At 67.7% G+C, this 14,704-nt stretch overlaps 1 protein-coding gene across 1 annotated transcript; it reads left to right on the plus strand.

The window, feature by feature from the left end:
• Positions 1 to 349: 349 nt before the first annotated feature.
• SHROOM4 (shroom family member 4) lies at positions 350 to 11,295 on the plus strand (the record flags this gene model as incomplete). Its single annotated transcript, XM_082004010.1, has 10 exons — positions 350 to 475; positions 3,956 to 4,107; positions 5,280 to 5,411; positions 5,930 to 7,919; positions 8,153 to 8,214; positions 8,622 to 9,236; positions 9,494 to 9,901; positions 9,984 to 10,167; positions 10,682 to 10,954; positions 11,026 to 11,295. The coding sequence occupies 10 exons, from the start codon at positions 350 to 352 to the stop codon at positions 11,293 to 11,295; spliced, it is 4,212 nt and encodes a 1,403-aa protein (XP_081860136.1).
• Positions 11,296 to 14,704: the final 3,409 nt, after the last annotated feature.

Genomic DNA, 14,704 nt, shown 5'->3' on the forward strand with positions numbered 1-14,704 from the left:
TGTGCTGAGCCATGCCATGAGCTGAGCTGTGCCAAGCTGTGCTGAGCCAAGCTATCTTGTGCCTAGCTGAGCTGAGCCATGCTAAGCTGAGCTGTGCCATGCTGTGCTAAGCCATGCCGAGCCGTGTCGTGCCTAGTCGAGCCAAGACGAGCTGCGCCGTGCCGCGCTGTGCCGGGCTGATCGCCGCCGTCCCCCCGCGCCTCATTGGCGGCAGCGGAGCAGCCCCGGTGCCGGGCCGGCTCCGCCCCGCCGCTTGGCTCCGCGCCGCGCAGCCCGGGCGAGCGGGGGTGTCATTTCCTCCGCCGTGCGGAGCCGGGCCGGGCCGGGCCGGGATGGGCCGGTAGCGGCCATGGAGCGGGCCGAGGGCCGGCCCGGCGCCCCCCAGTACGTGCACGTGCAGCTGCAGGGGGGCGCGCCCTGGGGCTTCACGCTGCGCGGCGGGCTGGAGCACGGCGAGCCCCTCATCGTCTCAAAGGTAGGCGCCGCCGGACGCGGTCCCGCGTGGGCTCCGCGGCATCTCCCCGCGAGCGGCCTCTGGCCCGTGGCGGGGCGCGGGAGGGGGGGACACCCGGTGCCCGGCGGCGCTGGGGGCGCAGGGAGCCCTGGCCGTGAGGTCGCGCGTCCCGGCGTGACGGGGCGGGGCCGTGGCAGTCACCCGCATCCACGTCCCCCCGCGACCCGCCATCCCGAGCCGCGGGAGAGAGTGGGCGCGGGGGCCGTGGGGCCGAGGAGGCGGAGGGACAGCCCAGGCCCGGCGGCAGGAAGAAATTCCTCCGGCACATCCGTTGGGCTGGCGGCGGGGACGGCCCCCACGTCCCCTCCACGTCCCCCCACGTTCCCCCCGGTCCCGTCCCGTGGGGCGCGGCCGGGGGCAGGCAGCCTGCCTTCGCGTGCCCACCCGTGGGTGCCGCGCCCACGGGCACTCCGGAACCGGGCTCTGTGGGGACATAGGGGACCACGGGGGGGTGGGCGTAGTCCGCCCCGTCCCGGCACCTCCGAAACGCGTGGCCAGGGCCGTGCCGGGGACAGGGGCTGGTGTCGGGGTGCGGTGCCGAGCGGGAAAGGCGCAGGGCCGGGCCGCCCGGGTCCCTTCCGCAGCCGGGAGCGGGGAGGCGAGGGTGGGGCTCCACGGCCGCGACGTCCCGCCACGCAGGGAATCACCGATTCCCGTGGCCCCGCCGGGACATCGCCCTCCTCGGACACCCGCTGGGAGCCGGGCAGCAGCCGGGGGTGCCCCAGCACCCCGACCCCCACGCGGAGCCCAGCTGAGCCCCTGTCACCAGGCGGTTTGGCTGCCTGCCCGCCCTGTGCCACTGTCCTGCCCGGGCCAGGGTGCTGGCAGGCCGGGCAGTACCGCGGCCCGGGGCCGCCTCCCCGCCCCGAGCCGGGCTGGCTGTTTCCCGGGGCCCTCCACGCCCTACGCCGAGACGCGGGCAGCGTGGTCTGGCTGGGGAAGCTGGAAAAGTGGCTCCAGTCCCTGCCCTGCGCCCCGGGGGTGGCACCGCCGGCGGGCGGGGGCCGGGGGCGCCGCTGCCGGGCCTGGGGGCGGTGTGTCCCGGTGGGTCCGCTGGCCTCTGGAGGAGGGCATGGGGTGACCAGGGGACGTTCCCCAACTGCTGCTGAGAAGGGAGGGGGCATCCTTGCGGGCCGGGGGGTGCTGGCCCCCACGCTCCCTTGGCTGGGCTGCCGCTGCCGCGTGTGCTCTGCAGACAAAGGGGGCTTGTTCCAGCGCTCTGTGCATTCAGGGGAGGGTCCCCTGGGGCACCCACTCCACCGCCGCGGCCGACCGAGGTGTGTGCGTGCCGGCCTGTGTGGGGAGGGGGCAGCCCCCGCCTGCAGCCCAGGGGGCCCTGGGCCCCGCACCAGAAAGGGGAAGGGGGTCCTGGCGCTTGGTGAGACAGTTTGGCTTCTGAGGCCACTCAGGGCGGGATCCCTTCCTGTGGCTGAGTCTCACGGCGGGGCTGGCATGGGCTCCGTGAAGCTGCTGAGTGCCCCCTAGCACAGGCCCCCTCAGGCACGTCGGGGACAAGGAGGGAGGTCTGTGTGGGGCAGCATGGACACAGCTTGGGCACTGCCAGAGCTGGGACTTCTAAGACAAGTCTCTCCCTGGGCAGGCAGATATTCCTGTGAGCCATCTGGTGCCCACCATTAGGGCCCAGAGTGAACACCAGGGGTGGTGTCGTTGTAAGTGCCCGGGGCTGGCCCAGCCAGGCAGGGCAGCAGGCTGAGGGGTTTGGCTGCCAGTGCTGAGTTCACTGGTGGCGAAGGCAGAACAAGGGGCTGTTTGTGCCAGATTTAGCTCTTGGTGAGTGATGCCAGGGCTGAGCCATGTCCATTCCGGCGCATGTGGTGGCCCAGATGCGGGTGCAGCTCCAGTGGTGTCCTGCACTGGGCGGGGGGACCTGTCAACCTGTCACCACTGACTCATCACTGTGGCTGTGACAGGCAGGACAGGGTGGGCACATGGCCGGGGCAGAGGACTGGGATGAAGGTGCAGCCTCCCCTGCTTGCCTGCTCTGACAGAGCTGCCCGGTGGTGGACAGTAGTGTGGCAGGGGTTAAACCCTGGTGCTACAGCGAGTGTGTGGTGGGACTGGGAGCCCTTGCAGGCAGTTAGGGCCCCCTGCCAGGAAGGCAGCCCCATGGCAGACTCCTGGGTAGAAGGGCAGCTTACCTGCTCAGGCAGGCGCATCAGGCTGTGCCCAGCCTGGGCATGGCATTGCAATCCCCAGGTCCCTGAAAAAATGTGAGAGCTATGAGGTGCTGTGCACAGCCGTGCCAGGCAGAGCCATGGGGCAGTGTCGGGCTGGGCGGGAGGCCTGGCTGCCCCTGCCTGGCTCCCCAGGTGTCATGTGGCCCATGGGCAGGGGGAAGCCCCCTGAGCCCTGCCTGGCACCAGGGCTGGGAAGAGGTGCCCAGGGGCACATACGTGGTGGTCAGCCTGCTGGGGAGCTGTGGGTGCCCCCCGGCACTAGGGCCTGGCTGCTGTGCAGGCTGGGCTGCGAAAACGGTGCTGCGGGCAGAGCTCGTTCCTCTGCTGGGCCGGGAGCAGCAGGGCAAGGTGAGGAGTCCACAGCCAGGGTGGGCACAGGAGCCCTGGCATGGGGCCAGGCCAGCTCTGCCCATCACTCTGTGGGTGGCTGTAGGGTCTGGCCAGGTCAAGCTCCAAATCCATGCTGGGCATGGGGCACCCCAGGTCCTGCCCCACATGCCTGCATGCCCTTGTGCCACTGCCACCATGCAGCCCAGCAGCCAGGCTCGCTTGCCATCCATGTGGTGTGAGGGGCTGGGCATGGCGATCCCCAGCCGTTGGGAGTGGGCAGAAATGAGTGCCAGCACTGGGCGCTCTGCCTGCCCCAGCTGGGCACTACCCATCCCAGGGCTGCCCACCCTGCACCTACTTGCTGGGGTAGAGGGGATGGGCTGGAGCCCCTCCATGCCAGCAACACCATGGCCCTGTGTCCTCCAAGCCATGGTGGTACCAGGCTCATTTTGGCTGTGGGTACCGTGATGGGGTAGGCATGTGCCAGGGCCAGGCATAGCTCAGTGCTTCCCAGGCTGTTGGCTCCCCTGGGCACACACGGCATGATGGCATCCTTTGGGCATCGAAATAACTGTGGGTACCCGGGCAGGGCCGACGTGGGGCTGGGAGCAGCAGCGGGGGGCTGGCATCTGCACCAGACAAAGGGCCCTTGTGCTGCCCGTGCCCGCGGGGGAATCTGCTGGGACGGGACATTTTTCTTCTCCCCCCCCACTCTGATGCCCTTTCCTTGCTCAGAAATTCATGTGACCCAGGGCAGGGGGGGGAGCCCACTGCCTGAGATCCCTCCGCGGTGCCTGGGGCACAGGCACCCCCTTTCCAAAGCCTCTTTCTCCCCTGGCACCCGGCGGCAGCGGCACCCCCCCCGGGGTGTTCTGGGCGACTGTGCCCCCCCTGATGCACCTCTGTTGCCCAGGTGGAGGATGGGGGCAAGGCCGCGCTGTCCCGCCGGCTGCAGCCGGGTGACGAGCTGGTGAACATCAGCGGGACGCCGCTGTACGGGTCCCGCCAGGAGGCCCTGATCCTCATAAAGGGCTCCTACCGCACCCTGAAGATGATCGTCCGCAGGTTGGCAGCGCTGCGGGGGGGGGCAGGAAGGGCGGTGGTGCCAAGGCTGGGGGGGCATCGCCTGTCTGGGCAACTGACGGGAGCCTGGCAGTGCCCCTTCCTCCAGCCTGGAGGTGCCCCATGCTGGGGCGGGGTGTGGGGCAGCCCCACCATGGCCACCAGCTCCCCCATAGTGGATGGGGGTTCCCCAGCCCAGTGTGCCGCCAGCAGAGCCGGCAGGCTCGCCACCCCCTTGCTGGGCGGTATCCTTGAGCGTGGCCGCTCCTCTCCCTTCCTGCCTGCCTGCCTGCTGCCTGCCTGGGAAAGGAAGGAGAGGCAGGGCCGGGCCCTGCAGTTCCCCCGCCACACCGATCTGCACCCACTCCCTGGCTGCATCCTGACCGGGCTCCAGCTCCGGCAGCGTCCAGGGGCTGGGGCGGTGCAGGGCACTGCCCACGGGGCAGGGGGTGCCACGGGGCTGTGCTGGGGCTCAGCATCATCCATGGTGAGTCTGGGGGCTCTGGATGGGAGGGACGCCTGTGCTGACCATGCAGCTTGTCCCTGCCGCCCTCCCTGCCCACCTGGCGGATGCTGGGGCAGCACCGGGCACTTGGGGCGTACAGGAGGTGGCATCTGCCCACATGTCTGTGTGGTGGCACTGGACATCACTGCCTGGGTGCGCTGGGGGGACTGGAGACCCCCACAGCTTCCTGGCACAGGGCGTGGGAAGGGGCTTGGCACAGGACCCCTCCATAGGGACGCAACATGGCAGGCGCTTGCTGCAGATGCTGAGGGACCAAGGAACAAGGGGGGGAAGGTCAGGCTTGCGGTGGGGACAAAAATGTGGCTCCAGGGTCCCTTGGCGTGCCTGCGGAGCTGATCTAGTCTTGGCAGGGACCCTCACCCTTGTGGGGCATTGCCCGTGAGCTGCACTGGGTCCATGTCCTCAGTCCCCTTGTTGATGCTAGCAGCAGGGACGCTGCAGGCAGGGAAGCCCTGGCAGCAGGGGAGAACTGTGGGGTCACCCTGCCTAGCGCTGGGTACTGGCAGGGCTGGACCCCCTTGCCGCCATCCCCCTCGGGCAGGCGCTGGCCTGAGGGGGACAGGAAGCCCTGTAGGAAGTGACTTCAGCCCCGGTTCCTCGGCCCGGCTTCCTCCCCATTCTTGTCCTCTCCCGCTGTTGCTCTTGGCAGGAGGAGCGTGCCCGTCCTCCGGCCCCATTCCTGGCACATGGCCAAGCTCGCCGAAAGCCGCCCCGACGCCCCCGCTGTGCACTGCCCCACTGATGCCTTCAGCCTCTCCTGGCCCTCGGGGTGTGATGTCAGGTGAGACCCTCGACCCACCCCCGGGGGCACCCATGGGACCACACAAGGGGAGGGGGAGGATGGAGCACCCGGTTGGGTCGGGGGGGGTGCTTGTTTCCTTTCCCCACGCCACTGTTGGGCATCCCCCTCTGTCCTGCTGCCACGCTGCCCTTTCCTCTGCCGGTTTACTCGACAGCTCCCGGCAGGAAGGGGCGGTGGCTCTGCCGGAGCCGGCCAGGAGCTGCCGAGCCCCAGTGCCCCCCCTGCCAGAGCAGGCAGGTCCCAAGTGGCTGGAGCCACGCATGCCCCGTGTCCCTGTGCCCGTTCCCCCTGCCAGCACTGGGGCAGCCTTAGGGCTGCCCCCAAACCTGGAGGTGAAGGGCAGGTTGGGGCTGCACCAGCCTGTGCCCCCGAATCCTGGGGGAGTGTATGTGGTGGTGGGGTGTTGGGTCCCTGGGGCCTCATGCCCATTGGAGGGGCTGGCAGGGAGCTGGGTGGGGGGCAGCAGGCGCCCCTAATGCTGGTGTGGGGCTGGACAGCAGCGAGCTGTCCCTGCAGTGGAACCCGATGTCCCGGCACTGCAGCACCGACCGGAGCAGCTCCATCGGGAGCATGGAAAGCCTGGACCAGCCTGGCCAGGCCTACTATGAAGGGGACCCCTCACCCGTTGACCAGGGCATGTACCACAGCAAGCGGGACTCAGCCTACAGCTCCTTCTCCGCCAGCTCCATCGCCTCTGACTGTGCCCTCTCCCTGCGCCCTGAGGAGGCTGCCTCCATTGACTCCAGCCTCCAAGGTCCCTGCAAGCCTCCTGATGGGCGCTACCTGACTACAGGGGCTGAGCTGCCTGCCAGCCGTCACTCTGAGACCTGGCGGGCGCCCATGCCCCCCCAGCCCCCTGTCAGGAGGGACAGCCTGCGGGCAGCCCCGACCGGTGGAGGGGACAGGCGCCGGGCGTCGGTCTCGGCAGACATGCTGCACGCCAAGGGCCGGTGGATCTCCGACACCTTCCTCTGCCAGCGGGACGGGGAATCAGAGGCAGCAGGTGGGAGGACGCCAGCGCTGTACCCCACGAAGGACCGTCTCTCTGCTGACCAGTATTACATGCTGAGCTCCCACCCAGACCGGTGCCCAGCTGAGCTAATCCTGGGGGAGAGCATGGAGTCTGGTGACCGGCTGTATCTGGATGGCGGTGTGCACCGAGTGCCAGATGCTGTGGCAGCGGGTGAGAACCTGCTACTCTCCCCCCTCAAGGGCCACGCGCCGCACCGGCACAGTGCTCCAGAGCAGCTGCTGGCCTCCCAGCTCCGCTCCCTCCAGGTGGGCACCGGCAGCGGGCGAGCCTCACCAGCCCCTGATGGGCACCGCTGGACCCTTTCCCCGCTGCACCCCGAGGGCAGCAGGCCAGGGGCCATGGGGGCCGCCCAGGAGCCCCCACTCTGCCCGGAGCCGTGCCGTCGCCTACCACCCTGCCACTGCTGCCCTGAGCCACAGCGACCCTGCGGGCAGGATGGGCAGGGGGCCAGCCCGGCGCACGGCACCGAGGGGCCGGCGGAGGAGGAGAGCCGGGCGGGTGGCCGGCGGGCTGGGGCTGGCCACCGCTCCGCTCAGATGCGCCGCCGCAGCGACCGCTTTGCCACCAGCCTGCGCAACGAGATCCAGCGGCGCAAGGCCCAGCTGCAGAAGAGCAGGGGTCCCGGCGCCCCTCCGCCTGGTGAGGAACCAGTGGAGGAGGCGGACGAACCCCCTGAGGGCAGCGTGCCGGTGGAGGGACGCCGCGCCCCAGCCGAGTGTCTCAGCCCGGTGCCAAGCGAGGATGGCAAGAACCCCTGCCGCTCAGGAGACCGGGGCATCCCCGCCCCTGACCCGCTGCCAGTTCCCAAAGGGCCCCCGTCCCCTGAGCGGGTGGTGCCAACGGGCCGGGGCCGCTGGCGCTGGTCCCCAGATCGCAAGCGGCAGCAGCAGCGCTCGCCCAGCCCCGGTGAGCTGGAGGGCTATGACCAGGGGCCGGTGGCCCCCAGCTCCCCACCGCGAAGCAGCGATGAGGCCGTCCTCCTGCCGTTCGCCGATCGCCGCCGATTCTTTGAGGAGAGCAGCCGGCCGGCGCCGCCCCAGCATGGCAAGCCCCCAGCGGGTGATCCTGGTGCCTTCCAGCCCCCTGGCCCTGAGTGCCGGGACACCCGACGCCTCTCCGTGGACCAAACCTACGGCTCCCCCTCACCTGGCCACCCTGGCTCTGCCAGCCCCTATGGCGAGCGCTGCCGGGAGCAGCCCCCCTGCTACAAGCCGCTGGGGAGGCCGGGGGAGCTGGAGTACCTGCGGGGCTTCTCCTACCCGTATGGGGGTCCCCTGCGCCCCGAGCCCTGCCGCTACTGTGGGGGGGACCTGTGCCCCCCGCCGCTGCCCCGTGGCCACACCTGCCTCTGCCACCCCCAGCCCTGGGTGCGCTGCCCCGACTGCTGCTGCCTGGCCCCCCACCCCGGGGGGGAGAACAGCGACATCTGGCCCCCCCGGAGAGCTTTCGCCCCGGTGAGTGAGCCCCCCGGGACTGTGCTGAGGAGCTGCACTGGCACCACCCTGCACCCCTGGAGCATGACCCTGGGTTGGGGTGTGGGGGGGTACTGTGGCCACAGGGGGCCCTGCAGACCCCGTGCATACCTACTGTGCTTAGGCAGGGATGGGTCGGGGGTGCTGGGGAGCCTGGGTGCTGGGGAGGGAGATGCTGACCTCGCTTCCACGCTCCTTGTCCTTCCCCTGTGCAGGAATTTCCTCTGGATGAGTGGGAACCGCCGGCGATATCCAGGAAAGCCAGCCAGTCCATCAGGTGAGCCGGCGCTGTGTGCCAGGATGTGCATGCCACTCGGTGGGGACCTCTGCCAGTGAGGTGTGGGGACAGCTGTGATTTTGGCTGGTGATGTACAAAGTGCCTCCTTTAACAGCCCAGCCACAGCCGTGCTGTGCCCTGCGAAGCGGGGGCGCATGCCACCTTGGGCAAGCAGGGCCTGGGGGTGCGAGGAGGTGCCCATGAGGGAGTGGGTCCCTCCTTACCCATCTCCAGGGTGCTGGGGGCATCTCCGGGTGGCTGTGCCCAGCGCGGGGGCACTGGCAGAGCCTGGGCTTCCCTCACCAACGGGGCTGGGTGACTCCAGCTGGGGAAACAGAGGCAGGGGTGGGCATGAGCTGCCCAGGGGGTGACTGTGGGGGGGAATGTGTGCCCCCTTCTCTCCCCAGCGAGCTCTCCCACTACCAACTGGGCTTCCCGAGGCTCGGCTCCTTCCGCCCCTGTTTTGAGAATGCTGAGCCGGAGTGGCCCCCCTGCTACCGGGCCATATCCACGCATGACCTCTCGTGGGATGGTGACCGCCTGGCCCGCTCCCCTGAGAGCCCCCCGGATCCCCTGCACCGCCCGCTGCGGGGCAGAGCCTTCTCCGAGAGCCACCTCAACCTGGAGCCTGCCAGTCCCCGGGGCCGTGACCGGAGGGACCTTCTCTGTGCCAAGCTGGACTCCCCCAGTGTCCCCAAAAAGAAGGGCCCCCCACCTCCCCGCCCACCTCCCCCCAACTGGGAGAAGTACAGGCAGCGCCGGACGTCCCAGCGCCTGCCGCATGGTTCTGGGCACAGCTCTGCCTTCACCACCGGCCCAGTGCTGACCCGCAGCATCGCTGAGGCCGTGCGTGAGCGGTCGCAGAGCCTCACCGGGGAGCAGGGGGGCCGGTCCCGGGGGCACACCGCTTGCCCCCCTGCCCCACCAGGTGCCTGGCTGCGACCTGAGCCCCCTGGACCGCTCCGCAGGACACCTGAGCCCGATGCTGGCAGCACCAAGATTTACAGGCAAGTGCTGCCACGGTGTGGGGATGGGAGCAGGCTGCGAGCACAGCCTGGGCATGGGGTGGCTTCTGAGGCCGTGTGGCCCTTTGAACCCTACACTGGAGCATCCTAATCCACTCTTTGGGGTGGGTTGTGGGGTTTTCTCAGGCTTGGGGTTGTCCTTGATCTCTTTCCCTTGGATGGGAACAGCCCTGCGTGTCCCTGTCTCCTGCGGCCGGGCAGGGGAGCTGATGTGGGTGCCCCTGGGCGGGTGTTGGCAGGGCGGCAGTGTCCAGGGAAGAGCGGCCAAAGGCGAAGCATCCCTGGGAGATGGAGGAGCAGCCCCAAAGGCTTGGCCAGAACCAGGAGCGGGATTGGGTCGGCCCCTGTGGGGTGGGTGAGTGCTCCCTGCCCCTGCATGGTGGCCCCAGCCCTGCCACCCCTGAGGCACCCAAGCCCAGCCCCGGAGCAGTGGAGGAGGCGAGCTGCCAGGGCGGGCGGCCCCAGCCCCACAGTGTGGACTCGGAGGAGCTGCTGTGGGACGTGGCGGGCAGGGACCACTCCCTGGCCGGCATCCTGGGCCCCCTGGGCCCCCTTGGCACTGCCACCGAGGTGATGGGCGAGCTGCTGGTGGTGGGGGAGCGGCAGGCCTGGCGGGAGCGTTTCCAGCAGGACTGGTGCCTGGAGGCCCTGGCGCAGGACAGGTAGGGCTGGCGTGGCACTGGGCACTGTGCCGAGGACAGGCTGCGCCCCGCCGCCCCCGGTGCTGAGCCCCTGTCCCCGCAGGCAGGGTTTCGAGCCCATCTCGCCACCCCCCAGGAGCACCACCAGCTCCACTTCCTACCCGGCGTATTATGGTGCGGCAGCAGGCAGAGCCGAGCCACTCGGCAAGGTGAAGGAGCTGCCGGAGGTGGTGGAGGGGAGCTCAGAGGATGAGGAGGAGGTGGACCATGAGCTGGTGAAGAAGAAGGTAAAGTGGGCACTGCTGGGGACAATGCCCTCAGGGTTCCCTGCTGGCATTGCCACGTGCTTGTGGGGACTGGGGGCATTGCCGGATGCTCACAGGGACCGGGGCGTCACTGGTTGCTCGTGGGAGCGAGGGGCATTGCCGAATGCTTGCGGGGACCAGGGATGTCGCTGGATGCTCGCAGGGACCAGGGGCATTGCTGGATGTTTACAGGGGCTGGGACATTGCCAGATGCCTGAGAGGACCAGGGACATTGTTGGGTGCTTGCAGGGCCTGGGAGTGTCACCGGATGGTCATGGGGACCAGGGGTGTCACCAGATACTCGTGGGATCTGGGGGCACTGGTAGATGCTCACAGGGCCTGGGGACATTGCCAGTAGCTCATGAGAGCCGGGGCATCGCCCGATGCTTGTGGTCTGTGGGGCCCAGTGCAGCGTGGCACACCTGTAGCCGTGTGCCAGTCCCCCAGTCCCAACGGGGAGTGGCCCCAGTTGCCCCTGACCCCTTCCCTCCTGCAGCTGCAGCTGATCGAGAGCCTGAGCCGCAAGTTGGCGGTGCTGCAGGAGGCACAGCGAGGGCTGCAGGAGGACATCAGCGCCAATGGGGTGCTGGGTGAGGACGTGGCTGCCCGCCTGCAGGCTCTCTGCACCCCGGGGGAGTTCGACAAGTACCGCCTCTTTGTGGGTGACCTGGACAAGGTGGTCAACCTCCTGCTCTCCCTCTCGGGGCGCCTGGCCCGGGTGGAGTCCGCCCTGGGCAGCTTGGGGCCGCATGCCCCCGCCGAGGACAAGGTGGGCAAGGGGGCAGCCGTGGGGCATTGGGGTGCGGGAGCCCCTGCCAGCACCGCCTGTCTTGCCCACAGGTGGCCCTGCGGGAGAAGCAGCGGCTGCTGGCAGCGCAGCTGGAGGATGCCAAGGAGCTGAAGGAGCACATGGGGAGACGGGAGGAGGCGGTGGGCGCCATGGTGGCACGGTATCTGCCTGCTGAGCACCTCCAGGACTACCAGCATTTCATCAAGATGAAGTCAGCCCTCATTGCTGAGCAGCGGGAGCTGGAGGAGAAGATCAAACTGGGCCAGGAGCAGCTCCGCTGCCTGCGTGAGAGCCTCAGCCAGGCCCCCAGGGGCTGCTAGCCTCCTGCCCAGCCTCCCCCCTGGGACCCTGGCTGTGGCCCCAGCTTGCTGCTGAAGTGGACCCGGGCCTTTGGGGGCTCTCTCTATGTCCGTCTGTCTGTCCAGCCCCTGCCTTTTATTTATTTTTCCGGTTTACCAAGCAAGGGAGGGGGCGCCAGTCCAGGCACTGGCAGGGCAGTTGTGCCACGGAGCTGCCCTGTGGCTCTATGGCTGCCCAGCACCCTGTGGTCCAGCAGGACCAGGTGGATGGATCCTGACATACCCCTCCGGGTCTTTCTGCGTCTGCAGGGGTCCCTCAGCCTTGTCCTGGACACCAGTGCCTGTCCCGCAGCTGGTGCTGCACCACGTGCCTTAAAGACCCCCCCGGCTGCCCCGGGGCATCCCTGCGCAGTGCCTGGAAGGGTTAAATCATCCTCGCCCTCCTGCAAGTCTGTTTGTCCAGCTCCATCCATCTGTCCGGTGGGAGCTGGAGGAATGTCAGCCCCCAGCATCCTCTTCCTCTCCATTGTATCCAAAACAATGGCCCTGGCCGGCGGGTCCTTAACCCGTTCCCTGCCGCTCCAAGGCACTGCAGGGCGAGGGGGAGGCAGGTGCTGGTGGGTGCTGTGCACCCCTCTCCTGGGGGACACTGCGGTGGGTGCCCCTGAGGTGATGCCCTACCAGGGGATGGGGTGCTGGGAGTGGTGGACTGGGGACCATCAGTGTTGTGGACACAGGGACCACCTGGCCTCATCCAGCCCTTGCTTCCAGCTTCTGCCCTGGCACTGGGAGGGATTAATAGAGGAAAAACCATACCAAAGATGAAATGGGGGGGCACCTGTCCCCCCTTCTCTGTGCCACAGATCCCCCAAATAGCACTTAGACCTCACCCTGGGTTGCCCTGCTGCTGTCTGTCTGTCCCCACAGGACCAGCAAGCACCTCGATGCTGATTTTGCACAGGGCTTTTATACAACCAGCAGCAGCTTGGGGTGGGAGGCTGGGCTCCAGCCCCTTTGAGGGTGGCCACAGCTGAGCAGCCCACCCCCAGGGTGCAGGCAGCACCCATGCCTGCCCGCTTGGCACTGCAGCAGCCCCCCCCTTCCCCCATGTGGCTGCTTTCCCCGTGGGCCCCCACCCCGGCCGTTGAACACTACACCCCACCTGGCCCTACCCTAGCACAGTGCCCAGCAGGAGCCGGGTACCCCACATGCTCCCCATCTTGGTCGCCCCCCGTGCCTGCTGGGAGACATTGCTAGGACCAAAGGCTGCACCCCCTGGGAGGTGGGGGACATGCTGCTCTTGGGGGGGATCAGCAGGCCTCAGCAGGTCACCGTGCTGGGCGAGCGTGCCGGTGCCCGTGTCTCACCGCGTGCCGTTGTGCCTCTCTCACACTAAAGGAGCAGCAGCAGCTGCACAACTGTCTGAGCTGTGTCTCGCGTGGTTTGTCCCTGCATCCCCAGCCAGTGGCACTGGGGCTGGCGGGTGCCCGTCACAGGGAGGGATGCTCCAGCTGGGGTGAGACAAGCTCTTGGAACCCAAATGCCCCCATGGCTCTGCAGGCACCTCGGGTGCAGCTGTGGGCAGGGTGGTCCTCTGCACCCAGGGCCACCAGGTTGTGTCTGGGCAAGGGGCAGTGCCTGGACCCTTCCCCAGGGGCACATGGAGGGGGCACGGCGCTTGAGTGACAGTTGTAGCATTGTACCTGGCACTGACAGCCGCAGCATTGCTGATGGGACGTTTGGGGTGGCACCCGGGCGTGGTGCGGTGCTGCTGCTGCTGAGCTGGCTCCGAGGTGCCCTGGTTCACCCCAGCACAGCCAGGGTGGGACGGGTGGGCAGGGACACTGTCCCCTTGCTGGCCAAATGCCCTCCCCGGGGCCGCTGTGTGCCACCGGGCACCACGGAGCGGGGCCTGGCACCCCGCGCGTGGCACAGCTGGCAGCCCCGCGACCCCGGGCAGGGCTGGGGGAGCCGCGGTGCAAGGGCAGCGCCGGCCGCTGGATGGCACCAGCACACGCGTGTGAGCCCACTCACGCTGGGGTGGAGGCGTGCGCAGCCACACACGTGTGGGTGCATGAGTGCAGGTGTGGGTGGGCACGGGTGCGCATCGGTGGGTGCATGCCACACGTGTTGGAGAGTATGAACATGCACTTTGGCATGGAAACACGGGAGGATGCTTGCATGTGAGCCCATGCACGTGCAGGTGAGCACATGTGCAGAGGGGTAGGGGTGTGTGAATGCATGCGCACACACACCACGGTAAATGCACACACACACACGGGAGCATGTAGGTTAATGACTGAAAGCACGCTGAGTGTGAGCACGTGGCTGCATGGGGGAAAACAGGCACATGCACGACAGTGCACACAGGTGAGCACATGCACACACAGGTGAGTACACGCCATGTGTGTGAGCACACATGCGCAGGGAGGAGCACAGCCCCATGCTGGGGAGCACAAACACCAGTGGTGAGTGACTGCAGGTGAACACACACGTGGGTGAATGTGTCCACATATGTCCCAAAACATGGAGGTCTAAACTCCGGAGCAGCCCCCCTGCCCACCTGCTTGTTACAGCCCAAAGGGCAAAGCCATACACAAGGTGGGTGACAAGGGAGTCCCAGACCCCCTGCCTCCAGGCCTGGTGCATCATGGGGGTGGGCTGCGGTTTGAGAGGATGTGGGACTCTTGCCTGGGCCTGGCCAGCTGCCAGCATGGGAGTCCCAGAGCAGTAGCAGGTGAGGGCTGGGCACCGGGGACCACGGCACCCCATGCTGCGGGGCTGGGGCTCTGTGCACACTGCAGGGGAGAAAGCAGGGCCAGACCCTCTCTCCCTCCAGTGGTGTGTTTGGGGGCACACCTCCATGTGTGCACACATGCGTGTGAGCTCCGTATGCACACTTCGGAGCATGTTCCCATACAAATACACCTTTGTGGGGGGTTTGCATGCACGCACACCAGAGAATCACAGAAGGGTTTGGGTTGGGAGCGATCTTCAGAGACCATCTAGTCCAACCCCCCTGCCATGGGCAGGGACATCTTTCACTAGATGAGGTTGCTCAAAGCCCTGTTCAACATGACCCTGAACGCTTCCAGGGACGGGGCGTCCACAGCTTCTCTGGGCAACCTGCTCCGGTGTCTCACCACCCTCATCGTAAATCATTTCTTCCTTATGTCCAGCCTAAACCTACCCTTGTTCAGTTTAAAACCGTTGCCCCTTGTCCTGTCACTACAGACCCTGGTAAAAAGTCTCTCTCTGTCTTTAGATATTGAAAGGCCACGATAAGGTCTCCCCAGAGCCTTCTCTGCTCCAGGCTGAACAACCCCAACTCTCTCAGCCTTTCTTCCTAGCAGAGGGGTTCCAGCCCTCAGACCGTTTCTGTGGCCTCCTCTGGAACCGCTCCAACAGGTCCATGTCTCTCCTGTGCTGG

This window comes from Phaethon aethereus, assembly GCF_964289735.1.
Source record: "Phaethon aethereus genome assembly, chromosome: 10".
Taxonomy (NCBI): Eukaryota; Metazoa; Chordata; class Aves; order Phaethontiformes; family Phaethontidae; genus Phaethon; species Phaethon aethereus.